Raw genomic sequence first — 23,578 nt, 5'->3', positions numbered from 1 at the left:
ACAATTATGTTGGATCCGAATCCGATACGGATCCCCGTTACCATTAGGCAATGATGGCAGGCCTAGTTGAACGAGCAAACCATTCGATTCCCGGTTCTCAAGAAGACAAATCGAATCGGTTGTACCCGAGTCATAAAAACCGAGTCAACATTCTATAGGAGCAAGGGCATGCGTAGGTTACCACTTACCAGTCGCGAAATTCCCCTTCAGCCTCTTTGTCACTTCCCACAACTTCCATTTCTAACTCGTTTCGCCTCCCCTCCCCTCCCCCCCTTTCCCACAGAGAAAGAGAGAGAATGGAGAGAGAGGACGGACTAGAGGCAATGGAGGAGGTATGCGAGGGTAAGGATTTCTCCTTCCCCAAGCAAGAGGAGAAGATTATAGCATTGTGGGAGGAGATGAAGGCCTTCGAGAACCAGCTGAAACGGACGGAAGGTATGCCTGAATACATCTTCTACGATGGCCCTCCGTTCGCCACCGGTCTCCCCCACTATGGCCACATCCTCGCTGGGACCATCAAAGATATCGTTACCAGGTACCAGTCGATGACCGGTCATCACGTCACTCGGCGCTTCGGCTGGGACTGCCACGGTCTCCCCGTCGAATTCGAGATAGACACCAAGTTGGGGATCAGGACGCGTGAAGACGTCCTCAAAATGGGCATTGACAAGTATAATGAGGAGTGCAGGAGCATCGTCACGAGGTACGTCTCAGAGTGGGAAAAGATCGTGACGCGGACAGGGCGGTGGATCGACTTCCGGAATGACTACAAGACGATGGACCTGAAGTATATGGAGGGCATATGGTGGGTCTTTGGTCAATTATACAAAAAGGGTCTTGTCTACAGGGGGTTTAAGGTATTCCTCTTGGGTATCTTGTTATGCTTCTCTTTGAAAAAGGAGAGAGTTCTTGTTTCCTTTGAATAATTATTACATGATAATTTATTATCTTATTGACGTGCTTAGCTCCTCTTTGATTGTTGAATTATATTGTACCTTATCTATGCAGAGTGACGTTCAATCTTGAAGTGCCAATCTCATTAATGTGCTAGTTTGCTGGTTATTTCTGATTTTTGACCATAAAATACGTTGATTTTATTCATTTTCGCATTTCATAATAGAAGTCCCATTCCCTACTTCCCTTCATTTAGAGTAAAGACGTGGGAGTATTGTTTGGTGCTGTCGCGAACTTTTTACAATGGAAAAATTCTATGCTGCTTTTGATTTTTAACTGTTGTGGTATTGGTCTTGTATTGAAGTAAATATGGAAATTGGAGGCTCACTTACTTTTGTTGCAAGGGTATAAATCTTCTTTTTTTTTAATGAAATAGCTTAGTCTGTTTGGAAAATTTTGCCAGGTTATGCCTTATAGCACTGGTTGCAAGACTCCATTGTCAAATTTTGAGGCTGGATTGAACTACAAGGTAAATCGATAAAATTAAAATTTGTTACTGTAATTGTTTTTCTTTCTGTGCTGATGATTTCTATGTATAAATGATGTGTTCTTTTGTAGGACGTGCCTGATCCAGCGATCATGATAGCATTTCCACTTGTTAGTGATGAGCATGGAGCATCACTGGTGGCTTGGACTACCACACCCTGGACCCTTCCTAGCAATCTCGCTCTTTGTGTCAATGCAGACTTCATATATGTAAAGGTCAGAGAGATAATTGCACATTCTTGCATTTAGAATAATTTTGTTTTGCCAGAATAGTTTTTTTAATCATATAATGTGCGGCAGTATCACTACGATAATATATGCTGACCTGAGCTACACCTAAACTTTCCATGTGTTGTATACAGGTTAGAGATAAGTTGTCTGGGGCAACATATATTGTTGCTGAATCTCGACTCTCTCAATTACCAAACAAAAAGATAAAGACTACTGAAGCAAAAGCTTCTGCTGAAAAAATGAATTCCTCAAAAGCAAAGGACAAGAAAGTTAGTTCAAATGAAAAAGTAGCAGATGCAGAAGTTCCTAGTTGCTTTGATCTGCTTGGGAAGATGAGTGGTGCTTCACTGGTAGGGATGAAGTAAGTATCATCTATTGCTTTCTATAATGTTGATATTATGCTTCTAGCTTCTTTGATTTCATACATAAAATGTGTTATATTTGTGCCCTTCCATACTGATTTGGTGTTGCACATTGTAATATGCTCAGGTACGTCCCACTATTTGACTATTTCTCAGAGCTTAATGATATGGCCTTCAAAGTTGTTTGTGACAACTATGTTACTGATGATAGCGGTACTGGTGTTGTTCATTGTGCTCCAGCATTTGGTGAAGATGACTATCGTGTTTGCATTAACTCAAAGATAATCCAGAAGGTCTTTCAGCTAGATGCTTTCTTTTTGTTGTTTTCTTGGGTTTCCATGCACTTCAGTAACTGAATGAAATAGTTAGAGTCTTGGTGTTTTTCTTAAGTTGTGGGGAAGTTGTCAACTTCTGGTGAAAGTTGAAATTGGAAGGTGTTATGTGACAGATGACAGTCTTTTAATGTACTGTCCTGGAAAAATCTTGTTACACACGTGCACTGATCATATTAACATTGATTAATATACATGCAGTATGTTTGATCTTCAAACTATGTAATTTGGCTCTTGTAGGGCGAGGATCTCATTATAGCTGTTGATGATGATGGTTGCTTCACCGAAAAAATATATGATATGAAAGGACGTTATGTTAAGGACGCTGACAGAGATATAATATCTGCTGTTAAGGTAAGTCATCTTATAATTTTTTATTAAAATAGTATTGTTTATGTAAGAAACTTTCTTTCGACACCCTTTGTCTGGACTCTGGACCTATGGAATAGTTCTTTTGTTGGTAAAATACTTGTATATCTGTGGCAGGCAAAGGGCAGGCTTGTTAGTGTGGGTACTGTTACCCATTCTTATCCGTTCTGTTGGAGATCAGATACCCCTCTTCTATATAAAGCTGTCCCAAGTTGGTATGAAGATGTACAAATTTTCTTCTTTTTTATTTTTTATTTTCTGCTTTTCAAGTTATTTTAATTATTATGAAATTTCCAGTAATTAATGGTAGACCATTAGTTGACATTCTATGGATGGATTAAATTGGGAAATATTTGCTGTGATTGGTGCTCATACATTGTGCATCCCAGATTAAGAGCGTATTGCAGTATGTTTTCTCAATCACCATATGGTGCTAAGAAGGAGAGCGTAAAGATAAAGATACAGTATATAACTATGTGATCGTTTCTACTTATGATTAACAAATTTGGTCCTTTATAAAAAGTATCTTTCTATGAGTATTTTGCATTAAGGTTGTAAAGCACAACACAGAAAAGTCATGACAAGCATACATGAACTTCGTTTTTTGGCCTTGCTGACATAGGACTCTCACCTAGGAAATTGGTTTTACACAGACTAAACTTGGATCTGGACCAGAAACCGTGAATGTGACACCTATTGGGCATCTGAACAAGGCCATCTCAGGTGACTTGTAATCAACTAGTCAGGTTGCTCACCATGGTTAGATTCATGTGCAAATATCATTATTTGCAGCCATATAATGCAATGGTGTGCTTATTTCTTTGTTTTCATTCCCTGTTATGCAATTTCACTAGATCCCACTTTGTAATTCCATTTTCCTTGTGCTGCATATCATGAGGTCTTATTTGCTACTGCTGGAATTTCTGGGACACATTCAAGGGAAGTACTTTAATGGTGTCTTGAGTCGACATTTTATATTGCTATATTGTCTTCATGAGACCTTTGGTTCTGTTCAGAAATAATTCGGTTATTAACACAGTGATGCCTTCTTTGTTAGTTTGTCTTTAATCTTTTGAGCGCCAACATTTGCTTGTAGCATTGAGCTGAATTTTCTGTGTTTCTGCAGGTTTGTTGCAGTTGAGCAAATTAAAGAACAATTACTAGAGAGCAACAAACAGACATATTGGGTTCCTGATTATGTTAAGGTTTCTTTAAGATCTATAAGTTACTATCCTTTTGTATTTTCTTGGTCAAATGGGTCACTGTAAGTAGCATTGTTATTAACTTATTCTACATGTTAATCCTTGGACCATGGCCTGGCTAGCAGTAAGCAAAGGAACATGGTGGATCATGCTGAGCTGGGCCTCAAGAACTATTGTAGTATGTGGAACTTATAAAGCCAAGATTGAGTAAAGTGGTAAACAAGGGATTTTTTCTGCAAGTAGGCCGTGCATGCATGCTGAAGAAAGCACTCATAGTACACCATTTTTGAGACATCAGGTTGACCATATTCTCCATTCAAGCATGAGATTGAGCACCTTATGACACTCGGCCTCATTTACCTCAAAATTTCCACTATTTCTGTCTCACGTCTTGGGGTGAGATAAGGCAGCATATTGTGTGATGCCTCTCTCCCCGCTTCCTTATGGTCATGATTTACTCAACTCTTTGTCCATATCTATGAAATGGTGGAGCAGGACTAACCAAAGCCTTGCAGTGCCAAGTAAGATAGGGACTCTACGAACATCCCTCTTTTGTCGAATGGCCTTCCCAAGTGGGTTGGCGCAACGGTCATGCAGGGGCTGGTAGGAGGCCAGTTTCCTTTTCAAATCCCTGGGATGTCAACTCTCTGTGTTGCAAAAGGGAGACCACTATGTGTAAGTTGAAGCACAGTGGGGGTGGCATTCTGAGGCACCGAAAGTATACCATGTACCTTACGAGGACGAAGAGTTGGTGGGAGCTTCGGCTCTCCTTTAGGTGGTAGGATGTAATACTCAACCTGCTCACCTAGAATGGCCTTCCACCACCATTGGCCCATCTTTCTCCTTAGACCTTCAGTGCTTCCATTATTTTTGATAGCGTGAACTTCGTTCAGTTCATGACAAATTCACTGCCACAATGAAATTCAACCATGCATTTCTTGGCAATGGATGGACTTACGTATTTAAAATTTTACTTTTTCTAGAAAATTTCTTATTTTTACTTTTTAGATCCCATGCATTACGTTCTACATGTGTAATTTTATCTGATAGATTTTTAATCAGTTTGACCTTAACAGCTTCATCCCCTATTTTCTCCCGCTGACATGGGTACTTCGGTAAGGTCCACGTACCCATGATGCTGCCGGTACCCAAAGTGGGTACTGGACACACTTGGGTACTTTTAGATCGGAAGTGATCAAACTATTAATTTTGCTTGATTTAATTTTTTCTAACTCAATTTTATTCTGTTTTTAGACCTATTGTTCATTAAACATGTAATGTTTTTATTTGTATCACTTTTTTATTTAAATGTTCCTTTCATTTTGTTTTTTTTTGTGTGTTGTTTTTCATATATATATATATATATATATATATATATATATATATATATATATATATATATATATGCTGCCATATCCCCAATACCCATATTTTCTAAAGTTGCCATGTTCGTACCCGTATCTTCGTACCTACCCATACCATGTGACCTGGATGCTGACCCACCCTTGTGCTTTCTGAAAATAATAAGGGAAATTATTTTTTCAAAAACTAATGTTAAAGTGACTGTTGGCTAATGCTGTTGGATAGTGAAAGAGGTCAAACTGTAGGAAGAATTTGGATCCATCATTCACTACAACACTTGTTTTTGCTTGTTACAAGTGGGGATTGTGTCGATGATCATTGGAGCTTACACTTTATTGTATAAGTTGATAATTTTTACACCATAAGTTGCAGCTTACACTTTATTGTGATCCTTTCTGTTTCTATCCAGGAAAAGCGTTTTCACAACTGGCTGGAAAGTGCAAGGGATTGGGCAGTTAGTCGGAGTAGATTCTGGGGAACTCCTTTACCTGTTTGGATTAGTGAGGATGGTGAGGAGAAGTTGGTTATCGATTCAATTGAGCAACTTGAAAAGCTTTCTGGGGCCAAGGTTAGTTACTCCAATGTTTTCTTTTCATCTTCAAATTCACATTTTTTGCTTTTATTTCCTGATTTTGTTTTCCAATTGCTGATTTTAATCTGAACATATGGCTGGCAAGTTATATTTTTTATTTCAGCTTTCTTATTCTACAGTTTTATTGGCACTAGACTTAATCAAGAAATGTCCATTTTCTCTAGGTGACTGATCTCCACAGACACAAAATCGACCATATCACTATTCCTTCATCTCGCGGTGCTCAGTTTGGGGTTCTTCGAAGAGTTGACGATGTATGTCCAAATAAAGAAGCATATATTTTTGGAAGTTGGCTTCAGTTTTTCCTTAAGTTCTTTTGTGTGTGTGTGTGTGTGGGGTCCTTAGATATGCTGTCTACCCTATCTGTCTGCTAACTGCTGTTCTGTCTGTTTGCCCATTTTTATCTGATTTTTACAAAATCCATTTGTATAGATGGATTCCGATTGTACAAAACTGTATGTTTATAAAAATTTTATAAAATAGATAGGACCTTATAAGGATTTTAATATTAACAGTCTTAGCTTTCTTGGTCATATAATTTGATCTGGACATCAGTTTTTCATGAATTTTGTTGTTCCTATAGTGGAATAATCCACATGCATCTTTGCAGTATGATTTTTGTAAAAATGCTTAAATTATCAAAGAACATATCTAGATGGCAAATATTGGATGGTATGCTCTAAGCCCTCCCTCCCTCCCTCTCCCTCTCTCTCTCTCTCTCTCTATGTATCTCCATCAGTCTATCTCTATTAGCCAGAGCTGCCAATATATATATATATATATATATATATATATATATATATATATATATATATATATATATATATATATATATATATATATATATATATATATATATATATATATATATATATATATATATATAGAGAGAGAGAGAGAGAGAGAGAGAGAGAGAGAGAGAGAGAGCGCACAAATTTTGTGGTTTAGAAGTACCTGTCAAACATTTCATCTCAAGCTGGTGGATAGTGCATTAAATTTTACCAAACTTTATTTGACGTCCTGTCCTTGAATTCTGATGCCTGGAAAGTTTTCACCGCCAGTCCATTATGTTCCGTTAGCTTACCACTTTGGAGTTTGGAGACCCAGAGATTATTGCTTGCTTCTTCCATCAGTTGGCTTCTCACTTCTCAGCTTTTTGTACCATAACAGGTCCTCCACCACTGTATGTGAAGAAACCTTTTGCTAAGCATTTCTAGCCTTGTACTAATTCCAAGATCTCCACTTCAAACTGGTGTGATTTAAATATGAAGCAACTCAATACATGTTATTTTCATTAGTTAACCTGCTCTGCAGAAATGTGGCAAATGGTTGAGTGCATTTTCTTGACGAATTTTATACAATTGGTTAAGATAACCCTGGCCATGTATATAGTTAACAAAGGGGAGCCTTTTACCTCTTTAATATAAAGCATACATATAAGCACCTCAAATCACCAGATACCAGCATTTTTTATGTACCTTTTTTGCAGATCAGCTTCATATATTGAGTTGAGAATATATTTTTGTTTTCCTATGCTTTCATATTCTAGAGAATGGCATACTAAGTTAAAGCAAAATCCACTTAGGTGATTTTCAAAAGTATTCTATGTTTGAACTTGAAGGCAATAAAACAAGATATTAGTGGAAAATGACATGTAGCAACTGCAATTGATGAGATACATCTGTATCCTGGATCTGGAAAATGGCTTTTCCAAATGCAAGTCAGCAGGAACTTAACCAAGGTCCCCTATTCCTGGCTATAGTTATGTAACTCTTCCTGTATCAAGGGTGTTCTGAATCTTGGTATGAAATTATGAATTCCTTGTCATCCTATTCAAGGTGTCTTGGCTTAATCTGCTGCTCCTTTTTCTTTCTGTTTTTGGTATCTTGTTCTTGTTGGGAGTTTTTCATACACTTTGATGCTATTTACTGTTAGGGTGGTAACTGCATATTTGGTTATTAGAAGTCTGCACATGTATTCAGCATTTTCAAAATTTTGCTGTTTTCACTTGTACAGGTTTTTGATTGCTGGTTCGAGAGTGGCTCAATGCCTTATGCTTACATTCACTATCCCTTTGAAAATGTAGAGCTTTTCGAGAACAACTTCCCTGGACATTTTGTGGCTGAGGGACTTGATCAAACTCGTGGATGGTCAGCCCTCTTATTGTCTTAAATAAGATTTTTTTTCTTTTCATGTTGAGCTATTAGTCAAAGCATGGCTCATGACCATGTTATGCTTTTCTTGCATGTGATAGAAGTTTTGAGTGCCTTTACAACACTACATCCTTTTTGGTTTGAGATAGCTTATTTTCAGGGTATTCCCATTATTTTGCTCCTTTTGATTGCCAAAAAAGAATGCATTTTAGTGATATAAAAGTTCAACCTTCTTAATTTTAAACAATTTAAAGACCAATGCTGGAATATCTTGTCCATTTGGCAGTCTTCGCCTTCACATTGAGGACCCAAAATTTGTTATTGCAAATAGAGCTTTAGCACTTGAATGATGAAACAAGAATACAGGCTTTGTTGAATTCTACAATAAATTCCTCATGCTTTATTCTTCTTTGTGTAGTGTCAAATTGGATATTCTTAAACCATCTTATTGAAGAATGCACATTTGTAGCAAACAGTAGGATTGCACCATGGTAGCATGGCTCTCTGCAAAACCATCTTATCCATGAAGGTGATCTAGTTGACATATGGTTCCACCCTCAGATGCTCTCTCTATCTGCGTCTGCATGTGTTTTTATATACTTAGGCTCTAGATAGGACATGGCAATGGTTCACATTTGTTCGTTCTTCTTGAGTTTTATATAGTTCAAGAGATTAGGGATCCATCAGCTTGTGATGGCAGGCCAGATGGGGCATGGCTAGGATTTAGACTTTATGATAAATTCAAAATTTGCTTTACCATGGATTTTGTTAATGTCTGGTTGATATGTTTGAAATTAAATATGCTTTTTATGATATGCGTGTGGAATAAGCGACTTTTGGTTCATGGTAACAGTCTCATCAAAGCTAAATTGAAATGAACTGTATTATTTCCCCTTTTTCTCATATATGTAACTTTCTGAGGCATTGTATACTTGTTGCCCAACAGGTTTTACACTCTCATGGTGCTCTCAACTGCTTTATTTGGGAAGCCAGCATTTAGAAATCTCATTTGCAATGGTCTTGTTCTAGCTGAAGATGGAAAAAAGATGAGCAAGAGGTTGAAGAACTATCCTTCACCTATGGAAGTCATTGGTGATTATGGAGCTGTGAGTATTAAGATGTTTGGTGGTTATTATTCACTGGTAGTCTGAAGGCCCACATTGTATCCTATTTTTGACATGTATTCATGTCTTTGGAACTATTACAAATCATTCTGGAGAAAGTTAATATAAAAAATGCTTATAAAAGACATCACTTCCATTAGCACTGGTCATCTCATCTGCTTCCCCCCCTCATTTCTTCTAGAATGTTATGCAGCTGGTTTGTTCGTTATACCTATGTTGGCATTTTGCTATTATTGATTTCCATGTTTTAGTATTACCGTTCCAGGTGTATCTCCCAAAGTAAATTTCCCTCTGTGGGTGGGAAGAAAGAAATCAGGTCAGGAGTTTGCAAAGCAAACATGATATCACTGTAAAAATTCCGCCCATCCTAAACCACACTGTTTTCTATTTTTCTATACTTCCTATCAGTGTCTGCAAGTCGTGGTTCTTCTTGGACACAAGTAATGTGATAAATTTCAAATTGCTATTACACTGTCGTTACTTCAGATGTTGGTATTTACTGATAGTGGTCAAATTGTTTCATGACAAAATTATTTCAGTGTTTCATCCTTTGCCAATTTGTGTTAAATAGTTGTTGCCGTTAGACTAATTGGGACTAGTTGGTCTGACACCTCTTCAGTTCTCCACCATTACTTCCTCTACTCTCTATCACTGCGACACCATTGCCATAGAGAGGGAATTCACTAAACAAAGTTTCAGTTGGAGAAGAAGTGTCGATGTTTCATCAGTAAAGCCCACCGTCTCTCTTCTCTTCTTTGCTAGACCCCCATGCTCGATCCTCTAACATCATCTATACCATTGTCTCTCGCCAACATGTGTAATACCTTGACCAAAAAGCCACATCAGTGGCCACGGAGCCCTTCTTGGGCTAAGCATTTTACCCACCTTCTTTCTTGCGGGAATGTCAATAAGCACCAAAGACCCTTCTTACATGGACACCAAAGCCCCCTCTATTCTCTCTCTCTGACACGTCATTTTGGTCCAAAATTGTTGCCTCTGAATGATAGGTAGTGTCACACGGTAGCTATCAGAGCTTCCAGTCATGGTAGCACCTATGCCACAAGTGGTGCAGGCATCAATGGCCTTCAGGTCCTCCTTGTTGATGTCATTGACAGGCTGACAGCAACAAACTGTTATAGAATTTGGGCAAGTTGCATGCAATTGTGGTGCTCATGGAGGTCAAGCTTTGAGAGAGCTCCTCCAAGGTTTCCAAGATATCTACCTATAAGCGACATATTTGAGTTGAAAGAGGGATAATAGGACCTCGATATTTGCGACTAGGGCTCTTTGGTGCATCGCACAAGGTTATGATAACTACCAATGAGGTGGAAAGGTAGTTTGCTCATTAAGTTATTGCTATTTTAAAAATATTTTGATGGAACATAATATGCGAGAAGTTTGGACAGATTTAAGTAATGAAAAATATCTAGAAATTTAATTTTTCAAAAACATATAAAAGGACAAATTTAAGAATAATGAAAAATAAAACATGTCACTGAAAGAAGAAAAACACATAAATAATACAGAGAATGAAACACAGTAGAAATTTTCAGGATATCATCGCTGCTGAATTTTCTTGGAAAATCACTCAACATTTACCTTAATGTCATTTTGCCAAAAAACATATTCACAAAGAAGTAAAGAACGATTTCATGTTTTAAGCGATGAGGTTTTCCTTGGGTATAATACGGCGAGCTTGAAAAAAAGGGAAAAGGACATGAATAATATGGTGAACTTAAAAAAAATTAAAGAAAAATGACATAAGTGAGAATCTGATAACATAAACATCAAAAATTAAGTAGATAAGCAATAAATAAAAATTGGAAAATGAAAACAAGCAGTTAGCATTAAAAAAACATGAAAAAAAGCCTAAAATGAAAAAAACACGAGAAAGAAACACAAAAAACATGAAAAAAAGTTTTTCTTTTTTGGGCATTTTTGAAATTTTAAACGGCTGACTTATTTCTTGTGTTTTATACGTGTTTTTGTAACTATGCCAAGATGGTTAAAAAATCCAATAATTTTGAATAACCAAACATAGTTATGACTTATGACTATGGTTATAATCAACATCATTGGCTGAGCAATTTTCCAGGAACTTTAAGACTGCTTTCTTTCATATTCCCTGCTGATGAAATTGACATAACCATCAAAATAACCTCTTAAAGTTCTAGAAACTAGCTATTTCTCACAACAAGCAGCCACCTTCTGTAGGTAGAGACACAAGTTTATAAAGGTTGATCTTCTAAACTTTCTTTACCTACACTATCAATTGAATTCAGGGTCGTAAAAACATTTTGGAATGTCCACCTTCAATCTATCCAAAAATCATTCCAAACCACTGCCTACTTTCTTAGTTTGTCGAAATCACAATCAGCCGACTAGTCGAATTAGCTGGTGAGTCGGTTACTGCCTGACCTGTAGCTTAAACCAGTGACTAATTGGTCAGACTAGTCAACTAATCAGCCTACTCACTGATCAATTGACTAACTTATTGACCATGTGTGTGTGTGTGAGAGAGAGAGAGAGAGAGATAGAGAGGGAACTCAGGAGTTGTCGTTCTCAAACACATAAAATTCAGAACACATGGTTGTCTTGTTCCATTTATTCTCCATCTATTGTTTGCATAATTTTTAATTATAACCACAAATATTTCTCTCGGGTTTTTGACAGTGAGGTTGTTCTTATGTATTTTCGGTCAAGTTTTTTTTTTTCAGGGAAATCTTGGCAAATTCTTTTGAAAATGGAAAAAATTGTAAAAATTAGGTAACAATAAAATCATTGAGAAACTAATAGGAAGACAAACACTAACTAGATAAAATGATAAAATATTGTTTTAATGATAAACTAATCTAATTAAAGTTTAAAATGGAATTCATGCTGATATTAACATCAAAAAAAGCAAAACATTAAAAAGGAAAAAAATGGAAAAAATTCAACTCATGTTTCTTCATTTTTCATTTTTTAATTGTTAATATTGTGTTTTTTGGAGAAAGCACAGTGTCTGTGACTATATTTTTAATAGTATTGAACTGTAGTGTTGTATTCCAGTGTTGGGACATTGTATCCAAGAATATGCATGGAACGTTTAAAGATAAGCATCCGTGCTGGTGTGTATTTCAAATTCTGTTGTTGCCACCTCTTACGGACTAAACCATTTATGTGATACTTGAGGACATTTGTTCGGACATCATTTTAGATGTTTGGTTGATCTTTTCATTGTAATGGGCTTCATCTAGCTTAGCAGATATTTGTATATTTCATTGATATGCCGTGTTCCTTATGCCATATCTGCAAAAAAGGACTTTGGTTATATCCTTAGGGTTTCTTTCTTTTTATTCTGTATGTAATTGATTTTTTGTTTTTACAGGATGCCTTACGGTTATACCTCATTAATTCCCCAGTTGTGCGTGCAGAACCCTTACGCTTCAAGAAGGATGGAGTTTATGGTGTTGTAAGTGCCTCCATCTAAGTTTTTGTTGCCGTTGTTGTCTTCTCGAAATTCCTCTTTTTTAGTACTCTTTCCTGTTCAGTTACAATTACAATCTTTGGTGGCTATTAAGTTAACATGGATCACTATCTGTATTCTGTGTTTCATGTATTCCTCTTCATCTTGCCAGGTGAAAGATGTTTTCCTGCCATGGTATAATGCGTACAGGTTCCTTGTTCAAAATGCAAAAAGGCTTGAGGTTGATGGTCTTCCACCATTTGATCCTATCGATCATGTTGTTGTACGAAGGTCATCAAATGTGCTGGATCAGTGGATCAACTCTGCTACTGAAAGCCTTGTCCAATTTGTTCGTGAAGAGATGGATGGTTATCGTCTGTATACAGTTGGGTGTTTATGTTTATATTTATGCTGATAATGTAGCTGCTAAATATGTTATTATGAATCTTCAGAGTACTGATGCAAAACTTTCCTCATTTTCGTCTGCAGGTTGTGCCATACCTTTTGAAATTCATTGACAATCTGACAAATATATATGTGCGCTTCAACCGTAAGAGACTAAAAGGGCGAACAGGTGTAGAGGATTCAATTGTATCACTTTCTACCCTCTACCATGTAAGTGGTTTCAGCCTCTGTTGCAATAACTTGAGATGAGACTGTTGTTCTACTTTTTATATTTGCATAATTTTATGTAGAGTTCCAAATCTGTACGTCATTTCATGCTATATTTTAGTGTACTTTAGTAAATTTTAGTTATCACAGGCAACTTTGTTGTGATTCCTATAGATGCAGCATTTGGAGAAATTTTAAGCTTGCTTAAACTAGGAGAGTGATCTGTTGTCACCTTACCATTTCAATGAAAGGGGAGAAAAAAAATGTAGAGAGGGTAAAATTTGATGCTCTTTTTTTTGTAACAATCAATAAAAAAGGTCAAAGGCGTCCAGGACCTGTTACTGATTTGTAGATCTGGATAATGGACAGAATTGTTAGGGTATAGCAATGGTTAATTCCAAAACTGATGATGGAAAGTACATCTTTTTAGAAACGTGTTTGGACACTTTCGTGGTTCTTAGCTTCCTCTCTGTTCCTTGTTAGATGTTGACAATAATTTTATTTAGCTATTTTGTGATGTAAGCAGGACATAGCTACTCTATCTACATGTCATGGATCATTTGCTCTGGTATATTTTTCTGGTTTTCTTGTTCTCTCATGCCCTGCAGTCATTAAACATGGTTTTAGTTGTATTTAGGTTCTTCTGACTATATGTAAGGCGATGGCTCCATTCACACCCTTCTTCACTGAAGTTTTGTACCAAAATCTGAGAAAAGTATGTATTGAATCAGAAGAGAGCATTCACTATTGCAGCTTTCCAACTGTTACAGGAAAGGTATTTGTTCTAATTTTTCAGCTTTAAAATCATGCTTTATCAGCTGCAACCATGGCATCAATTTCTCTGCTACTTTGAGATATCCCCTATTAGTGGCATTCAGAGTTGGCTGACACTATCAGAAAGTATCAGAATGTTTTAGTAGATTGTGAAAAAGATATATACCATGATTTTTAGAAAACTATTCTTATAGGGTTTAAACATATAATATCCTTTTTAGTTTGTTTTAAATTTTTTAGGTTCTATGACTTGTCATTTCTATTTTCACAGAAAAGTGCTATGAAACCTATTGTGTCATTGCTCTTTCTCTCTCTCTCTCTCTCTCTCTCTCTCTCTGTGTGTGTGTGTGTGTATATATATGTATACAACTTTTACAACCTTTAAGGTTTTCCTGATAAAAATCCCAAGAAAAACCTGGCAGAGAGCACTGTCCATGAATAGTAAATAAACCTTTTTGTTTGTTACTTATTATGGTAGTTCTGTGTAATGCTTTCCAGAGGCTGGAGCGTATTGAAGAAAGTGTCACAAGAATGATGACTGTTATTGATCTTGCTCGAAATATCCGAGAACGGCACAACAAGCCACTTAAAACCCCTCTCAAGTGTGTAATCTTCAGTTTTGGATTGTATAATCTGTATTAGATAAATACCACATTTTTCTCCTTCAATATGAACATTGTCTTAACATTTTTTCTTCTTTGGTTGTTCTCTCCATGGTCCCAGGGAGATGGTTGTGGTTCATCCTGATACTGGCTTCCTTGAAGACATTACAGGAAAACTACGAGAGGTGTGATGAAATTTAAAGAACTCTTCGTTGTAACTAGCATTTTTTCTTGTATTTTTCCCCCTCTTTGCACTTCGATGATCTATGTTAGGTACTTCAGTAGGTTGTAGAAATATATTTTCAGTATAGATCTCATGCAAGTATGTCGGAAATTCCAATTCCCTGTCAAGAATGTTCGTAAGTTTTTTGATGTTTTCACTCTGTCGGAATGTTAAATACAGCATTGTATTGCCTTTGATGCACATACAGTTAGGGGAGAAGTGAAGTTTTTCTTTGTTGCAGAATGTGAGTCGGGTTGAAGAAGGAAATAAGCACAATTCCTTAAGGAAAATTGAATTGTATAATGCTACATGGTCAAAAGACCAAAAGAACTGAATGATAATAGGAAAAGTGAAACAGCCATTAGTAACATTCTTCTGGTTGGCAGAATTTTCTACAATAATGTGTTTTGGGTGATCCGTAAAATTGTCTATGCCTTTTCAGTGCATTAAGTGATTCATAACATACTGTTGTACCTCAGGAGTACGTCAGGAATTTGAAATCCTTCACTCGTACAGGTAGGAAAGCTCCTTTGCTCAACCCACCTAAAAGTTAGAGTTTAAATATGTATTCTTTCTGACATCAGAACAGAAAAGTAAAATGGCAAAGAAAGAAGAGGAAGATTTAGAGCTGATTGTTTTCATCAGTTATTGACGCCATTAATAATTTGCACTGGTCGTTTAGAACTTTATATGTCCTTTGAGAGCTGCTGAGCTGAGGAAGAATATACTAATATGATATAAATTGCTACTCTGTAATTCTCTTTCCATGTGGCATGTTCACTACTTTGTGTCATTCATCTGTGTATAGGCTCATAAGTGTCCTATTTTTGTCTCCATTTATGCAAGTCTTCATATGCATGTATATATAGTTGCACTTGCTTTTGCATGTCCAAGGAAGAGGGTGTTAACTGAGGCTTTATTGACTCTAAGGCCATGGATAATTCATTAGGCTACTTAAGGAACATGTAATCAACATATCATGATCCATTGTCTTTGTTGACAGTTTTTGTTTGCGATATTAATTGATGATAATGATGCTGTATAGGAATTTTTGTGTTTGCCTGCATGTTCATGCATGTAATATGTGAATTAATGAATTTGTGAATTGGTTGCATATAATTTTACTATGGTTTGGGCAGTTGGATTTTTTTTTTGGTGAACATGCAATATTTAGCATTTCGCAAAACTTGGTTGCTTTGCTGAAATTTTCTTGCTCACAGCAGATTATAACCTGTCCATCATATATCAACATCAATGTCTCTTCTTGCTTTCCTTTTTGTTTTGCATTTCCTTTCTTGATTGCTGGCAAAGTTGCAAACTGTGATGCTCCGTATTCTGTGCAGTTATAAGCTAACAAATGTTCTCATTTTTTTTTTATTGGGCTTGATCTTTATTTCTTTTATCTGTTTTCTTCTCTTGGTTTCTTTCAAAATAAAGTACGTGATGGAGGAACTAAATGTGAGATCAGTGGTCCCATGCAGTGATCCTTTGACATACGCATCCTTACGTGCAGAACCTGAGTATAGGTATGAGCTAAGTTTACTTGCTTCTTCCTCTTTATTTAGGCCAAGTCATGCTGAGTCACTTCAATTTTTGTGCTTGCCTCAATGCTGTTTTTCTGTTTCAGTGTTCTAGGTAAACGACTTGGGAAAGCTATGGGAGTTGTAGCTAAGGAAATCAAGGCCATGTCTCAGGCCGATATTTTAGCTTTTGAAAAGTCTGGTGGAGTGACATTTGCTGGTCATCGTTTGGAGCTGTCAGACATCAAGGTTAGCATTTTCTGTGGACGTAATTGACCCTGTGTTTATTTTGTGACCCGTTGGTTGCTGTTATGAGATCTTGTATCTATTTTGTGTCTATCTTGTGCCTGTTTAGAATTTAATTTGGATTCCATCTTTCCAAGCTAGTTCATTTTTGGATGGCAGTCTGGCCTTTCAAAATGTATGTCTATAAAGCTAACACGTGCATAAATAAACCTCAATTTCACTTATAAATAGGTGAGTCTGTTCCATTTATGTTAAATAAGAACGTAGATAGGCAGCATAAATTTTCTTCCAAGTATCAGGTAGATGGAGGCCTTGCACGGTTGCGCCTAGGAGGAATGTGTAGTTTGCTTTTACAAATATTCCTGCTTATGGATAGATGAGTCTGCTCCATTCATCTCAGCTAAGAGGATAGATGGAAGGCATGTTTTCTTCAGAATACTTCCAACTAAAGTTATTACCAGTTAGATGGAGTTCTTGCAGTTAGGGGAATGCAGCTTTTTTGTTACACTACCTTTCTGCTTAGTTATCAGAGAACACAGTGTGGTACTTAGCACCTTTATGTTTTCCATCAATTGGTTGTTCAACTTGTAAGCGATCACTGCATGAACTGTTTGGATTTTTGTGTTAACAATGGGCATAACTTTTGCGACTGCTTGTTTGCTCATAGGTGGTCCGAGAGTTTAAAAGACCTGCTAACACAACAGAGAAGGAAATAGATGCAGCTGGTGACGGTACGCTCCTAATCTGAATTACATGTTTGCTCATAATTTTTAAATTTCAAATCATTCTGTTTTGTACGTCTGTCTTTGGGCATGCACGGTAGAGAACTACCTAGTATTCTGGGTTTTGATTATGGATTGTTGTGATTCTGCTGTAAGAAATAGTGAGAAGAACTGATTCTATCTATTTAAAGTTATGAACACTGTGTACTTGGTGTCACGGGACTCTAGACACAGGGGAACACTTGGAGTCCTATTAATTATTGATTCTGGCTGGGACATATATGTCAAGTTGTCTGATCCAATTTCTCAGTTTATTCATGTTTCTGCTTGTCTACATACAGATTATAATAGCCTTTTGGTCTCCAAATTTCTTTCAGGTGATGTGTTGGTTGTCTTGGATCTGCGCCCTGATGAATCCCTTTTTGAGTCTGGGGTTGCACGTGAGGTAATATGCATGGTGATGGATTTCACCCTTTTTTGCGTAGTGACAAAATTTCTTGCATCTGTGATGCTTCAAAACGTGGACTTACAGTAACACATTTTTTTGTGTCATTGCATACACAACTATAAGTGTATTTTGCACAAAAACATGAACCAGCTTATTTTTCTTGAACTGGGCTACTGTATGTTTCTTATTGATAAATTTGTTTTTTATGAAGAAGCAACATATTTCAGTCAAGCAGAAGCTCCTGTAGTGTAGGATCTGTCTTGAAATTCCTTTCATATTCATAATAATTTATTAGGGATGTGGAGCACGTTTTTGTTATTGTTAATCTGTTTCTTTTAATCGTTGACAAACTTAGAAAACAATTTAAATAAAGTATTTAAGGGAGATATATTTGTTTAGAAAGATAAACTAAATAATATGAAGTATGAAAAAAAAATCTAAATTATATGTAAACGTTTGGATCTCCAGCTTTTTTTGCATTTTTTCCACACAGTTTGAGAGTGTTTGATTTGAACATTCCACCAATCACGTGTTGATGCAAATGTGGGACATGCACCTTCTGTGTAGGGCTGCACACGAGCCGAGTCAAGCTCAAGCTCGGCTCGACTCATATTTAGTCAGCTCGACTCGAGCGACTGCCTTCGAGCTCAAGCTTGACTCGAGCGGCTCATTTAAACTGTTTATTATCGGTAATGCTTTCCTTTTTCGCTGCATTCGAGGGCTGGCAGACGACGTGGGGAGAAAGAAAAGGGCGTGTTGGGAAAAGAGAAAAAAAGGAAGTGGGGAGGAAGAAAAGGGCGTGTTGGGAAAAGGGAAAAAAAGGAAGTGGGGAGGAAGAAAGGCGGTGTGTGGGAAAAGAGAAAAAAAGGAAGGAAAACCGAAAAATGAACGTGGTGAGAGAGAAAAAGGGGAGGGAAAAAAAAGTGATTGAAAAGAGGGAAATTTTAAAACTTAAAACAAAAAAATTAAGAGGAAAAAAAGGATGGAAGATTAAAAACGCCAAATAAAAAATGAGATTAAAGTCGAGCCGAGTCGAGTTCAATCGAGCCGAGTTCGACTAACTCGAACTCGATTCATTAACATACTCGAGTTTATATTTAAGCTCGAGCTTGACTCGTATAAAAAACGAGTCGAGCTCGAGTCGACTTTACTCGAGCGAGTTCGAGTCGAGCCCGAGTTGGCTCGACTCATTGTGCAGCCCTGCTTCTGTGCATCCTGTGGAGTGCCAAGGGATGGCATGTAGCATCCATTCATTGTGAATTAGGAGTGCATTTGTTTTCCCTTTTCCTGGGACACTAGGAACAGTAATTCTGTTTCTGCATCCTAGGAAGAGGAACCAAACACATTGTTTTCGATTATGTTCCTTTGGAGCTGTTGATGCTAAGTCCAAAAGGAAGTTCTAATATGTTTTTACTGTTCCTTTCTTACCCCCTTTGTCTATTGTATCTGTAGTTTACACTCTAAAAAGAAAGTGAAACTCTTTGAAATATTAAACTGTTTAGTCTTTTACATTTTTGTTTAATTTGAAGTCAAGATTCTACTGTTCAACTGGCTTGGAAACAATTAGCCCCGAAAGGCATAGCATAGCTGGTTAGACAGTTATGGTCCATCCGAGTCTGTGTGTGCTATGCCTCTGTGCTAATGCAGTGGGGCGTAGTACCAAGTTGAAGGTACACCAACCCCTCACTAGGCACCGTGCAGCTGTGGAACCTAGGGGCAAGGGAAGGAGTGGGGCTATGCTTTTATTTGGGCATTGGGATAAAATATTTTTCCCACTCACCGAAAACTGGCTTGATCAATTCCAATTCCAATCTGCCATGCTGTTGAGGATATCCTTAGTTCAATCCATGGCAGCATGACATGTTTATGCACTTGTTGACCCAAGGTTGTGTTGATTGTGACTTTACAATCTATTTAGGTTAAACACCAAAGAATTCCAATTAACAATGATTAATGCTGATAATCTTCTCATCTTTCACCGCCTTACTCTAAATCTGATCTAGAAGCTGTCTTGTTTAACTGTTCACCTGTGTCACATGGGTGCTCCTAAACGTCTTCTCACACCTATGTCGCATCTGTGTCAATGCTGGTGCTGGTGCTTCTCCTATAGTGCATGTTTGGTGCAGTTAGCTTAAACTGGCCAACACTGACCATTTTATGGACCACCTGAATAAACTAACTCAAATATAAAACTTTACATGTAAATATAGATAAATAAGGCTATTAAACAATTAAATAACTATCTAACAGATGATATATATACATCCTCGCTGCATTTGCAACAAATTTTTTTTGAGAAATTGTCGCATCTGCATCTGCACCTGCACCCTACGCCCATGTGACATAGCAGTTCACTTGTTTGGTTTTAGTGTGTTAGGAATAGTTCAAAGAAGTTTGGTTGCTTAGGAAATTGGTTTGTCTATAATGCATTGTGGCTCCTTGACTGCTGGTTCGAACCATTGATTTAGGTCTGCCTTGTGGTTGTTGTTGTCTTGTACAGGTTATTAACAGGGTCCAGAAGTTAAGAAAAAAAGCAGGGCTGGAACCAACTGACACTGTTGAGGTCTATTATGAACCATGTGATGAGAATAAGTTTGTCCTGGATAATATCATAAACTCACAGGTATATGTGATTTTCTTGTTTTCTTGCTATCCTAGGTTTGAATTTATCTGCACTTTTTATCTTGTTTGCTAGCATAACTTAGTTATGTTATTTGAATATACAGGCGGATTATATCAAGGATGTACTTGGTTGCCCTTTGATGAACTCTTCCTCAATGCCATCTCATGCAGTGAGTAATGCATGGATAAATGTCTTCTATGTGTGGATAAGAGGGTGTCATGTGCATGCTCCGTGAAGTTTCACTTGGTTCAGAAATTTCTCTCTTGCTATAATAATTAATCTGTGATCTTTGTTTGCAGGTGTTACTTTGTTCAGAGAAATTCACGGGAATATCTGGCATGTCATTAGTTGTCAGCCTTTCAAGGCCTGCTTTGGCATTTGATACTTCTTCCTTACTCATGTTATACTCAGGTTATCTTGTTGGGCTTATCATCCAAGTTCAATGATGTTTGATTTCCTGATAAAATTATCTAATGCACATTTTTGTATGTGGCTAGGGAATAAGAAGCAGGTGGACAACCTAAAAACTTACTTGTTGTCGAGGGATTATTCAAATTTGAGATCAGAATTTCAAGCTAGAGGAAACAAGGTCTTGACTCTGGACTAACTCTAAGATGCCTGATCAACTTTACTTTTTCCAATCAGATGCACCCTTCAGCTTTTTTTTTGTTTTGCTTTCTTCAATCATTTCATTTTCTCTTTACTTATAAAGAATGTCTTAGAAGTTTAAAATTGAATGTGCAAAGTAAAGAAAAACAGCATGTAATATGATAAGCTACGTTAAACACAACATTGTTCTTGATCGCTATAGGAGATTCCATAAATTTTTCTAATAGGATCCAAGCAGGGCAATGAACATGGGTAATCTATAGGGCACTATGGATTTTTAGGTTCGCTGCTGTTTTGAAATTTGTTTTAATGAATTTTTTGAACTACAAAAGGTTCAATGTCTACAGCTTCTAGTTCTCGGATATCGAATCAAACTCCCTTATTCATACACATCAAAGAATAAAATTTCTTTGTTAAAGTATGAGATCAGTATATTAATGAATGGAACCATTTTCTTTACCTGCTTCTAGTTCCCTGTTTCTATTTGACCTTTGAACAGCTTGCACATGACCTAAGACACATGGGTACGGTAAAAATTTGGGTACAAAGGCATGACAGTATATAATAATAATCCATAAAAATTCTCAAAATTAAAGAAAAATGAGAGGAAAATACAGAATCTTGGTGGAAGGGAAATACAAAAGGTAAAAATCAAAATTAAAGAAAAAATTAAGTTTGAAAATATATTTTTTTATGTTTAAAAAAAAATGCTGCCATACCATGTACCCATGTCGCCGTACTCATCTACGGACACAGGTACATGAGCAAATCACACATACCCGTGTGGCTTAGCACAAGACCCTACATTCCCTAGCATATTCATAAAAAATGTGTTTTTTTTAAAAAAAAAAAGCATGTAAAAACTAAAATGTTAAAAAGAAGTCAGCCGAAAAAAGCAAAAAAAAGTGCTGTTAAAAAAAAAACACCCAAACAAAAGACATGTTTTCTTGTTTTTTTCATTTAGGCATTTTTTCACTTTTTTCAATGCTAAACTGTTTCTATTTTCCAATTTTTATTTGTTGCTTATTTATTTTGATGTTGTCTTAATAGATTCTCACTTATTTTATTTTTCTCTTAATTTTTAGGATTTATATTTTTAAAAAATTTGCCATATTTCCCCCCCTGTTTTTAAGCTTGTTGGTTTGTACTTGAGAAAGCCTTGCCCTTTAGAACACAAAAAACAAATTTGTGACTAAGGTCCCTAGGATTGAATCAGTGAAAACAATAAGATATTTCAAATTTAGATCTAGAAATTTAGTGGGAAGGTTTGACGCTTTGAGCATGAAAATTTAATCAAGCACTTTTAACTGAAATTCGAGCGAAAAATGCGGCAAATAGTTTAAAATTTGTTGGCATAACACAATGCCTGCTACAGGTAAAATACATCGGTCTGTCATAAAGCCCACCACTAGATGGCTGTCATACATATCATATGCAATGATATTTACATCCCCTGTTGCACCAACGAACCTTCAATATAACTTATTCCAAACTGTAAATGAAAATTTTTGAGTAATCAAAGTCCAATGCTGCTAGCTTTGCTTTGCTCTCATGCTATCTTGCAACCTTTCAGCAGTGAAAACTGAAGTTCTTTTTCTTTTCCAGATAAAAGTGGGCATCATAGATGGTCAGCCTGATGTTGAAGTTCTTCTGGGGAAGCATGTGTTTCTGACTGTTACTGATTACTACCTTAGTGCAAGATAGTGGTGCTGTTTGAGAAGGAATAAGTTATTATTGTTCCTGCAGAGAGGATCTTTAATTCTTTTGCCAGCAGTAGCTGCCATTAATAGGCAATTTTGGTGTTTCAAGCTTTGTCATCCTTCAATTATTCTTAGTCGTGCATGTATAATCTTTTTACGACCTCGTCCTTGAATTGATTTTCTGGATTTCTTCCTTGTAAGATAGTGTCCAACAGTGATATGTCAATTCATTACTTTGCTTTTTGGGAAGATAATAATTAGAAAATGTGAGAAAAGTTGGAGTTCTGTCTATAAAAAACTCTCTCTCACTTTCACGTGCATACACATATATATGATGGTAGATGCTCACTGTGATTCTAATTCGTTGCCTGATGTGCATGTCAAGAGTAATTTTTGTTGCTCTCTAGTTTGTTCTGCGAAGTCTTCTTTATCTGCTTTATACCTCGCCTTTTATTTCACATGAATCTGCAGTCTGAAAATTACTTCTTTCCTTTTAATGCTTTAGAAGAACATCTGAATAGACACATTTCTCTTTATCAAATGGTTAAGCCTTGATATTTGTGTATTCCGGTCTTACTACAGTCATTTACCTTGTGGTAAGGTTTACATTAAAAAAATTAAAGATCAGTTTGATTGCAGACTTTCATAAATAACAGGTTATAACTCCTCTTCTTTGGCATCAATTTAAACACCTCTTGGACTTGGTAGGATCTGAAATGTGACGCAATAATTGGGCAGCAACCACAGGGTTTTTCCTAATTTTATCTGACATAATCGAAACGAACTAGCGTTCCTGCTATTGTTATTTTGACAGCCGATGGTGCTTTATCACAGTTGTATAATCGATCTGGGATTACAAATGCGTGTGTATCCAATGGCACTCG

General features: G+C 36.7%; 1 protein-coding gene across 1 annotated transcript; it reads left to right on the top strand.

Moving 5' to 3' along the window:
- Positions 1–205: 205 nt before the first annotated feature.
- Positions 206–23,014, top strand: LOC116256109 (isoleucine--tRNA ligase, cytoplasmic). Its single transcript, XM_031632321.2, has 27 exons — positions 206–857; positions 1,358–1,423; positions 1,513–1,656; positions 1,803–2,032; positions 2,161–2,326; positions 2,606–2,719; positions 2,852–2,949; positions 3,861–3,939; positions 5,708–5,866; positions 6,055–6,144; positions 7,907–8,040; positions 8,990–9,149; positions 12,538–12,621; positions 12,788–13,000; positions 13,105–13,230; positions 13,865–14,002; positions 14,500–14,603; positions 14,725–14,788; positions 16,264–16,352; positions 16,454–16,595; positions 17,260–17,323; positions 17,692–17,759; positions 20,263–20,385; positions 20,489–20,554; positions 20,685–20,796; positions 20,883–20,974; positions 22,600–23,014. The coding sequence occupies exons 1-27, from the start codon at positions 297–299 to the stop codon at positions 22,696–22,698; spliced, it is 3,585 nt and encodes a 1,194-aa protein (XP_031488181.1). The 5' UTR covers positions 206–296; the 3' UTR covers positions 22,699–23,014.
- Positions 23,015–23,578: the final 564 nt, after the last annotated feature.

The sequence above is a fragment of the Nymphaea colorata genome, chromosome 1, assembly GCF_008831285.2.
Source record: "Nymphaea colorata isolate Beijing-Zhang1983 chromosome 1, ASM883128v2, whole genome shotgun sequence".
Classification (NCBI taxonomy): domain Eukaryota; kingdom Viridiplantae; phylum Streptophyta; class Magnoliopsida; order Nymphaeales; family Nymphaeaceae; genus Nymphaea; species Nymphaea colorata.
Note: the sequence above shows the minus strand (reverse complement) of the source record. Positions and strands in the feature narration are given on the sequence as shown.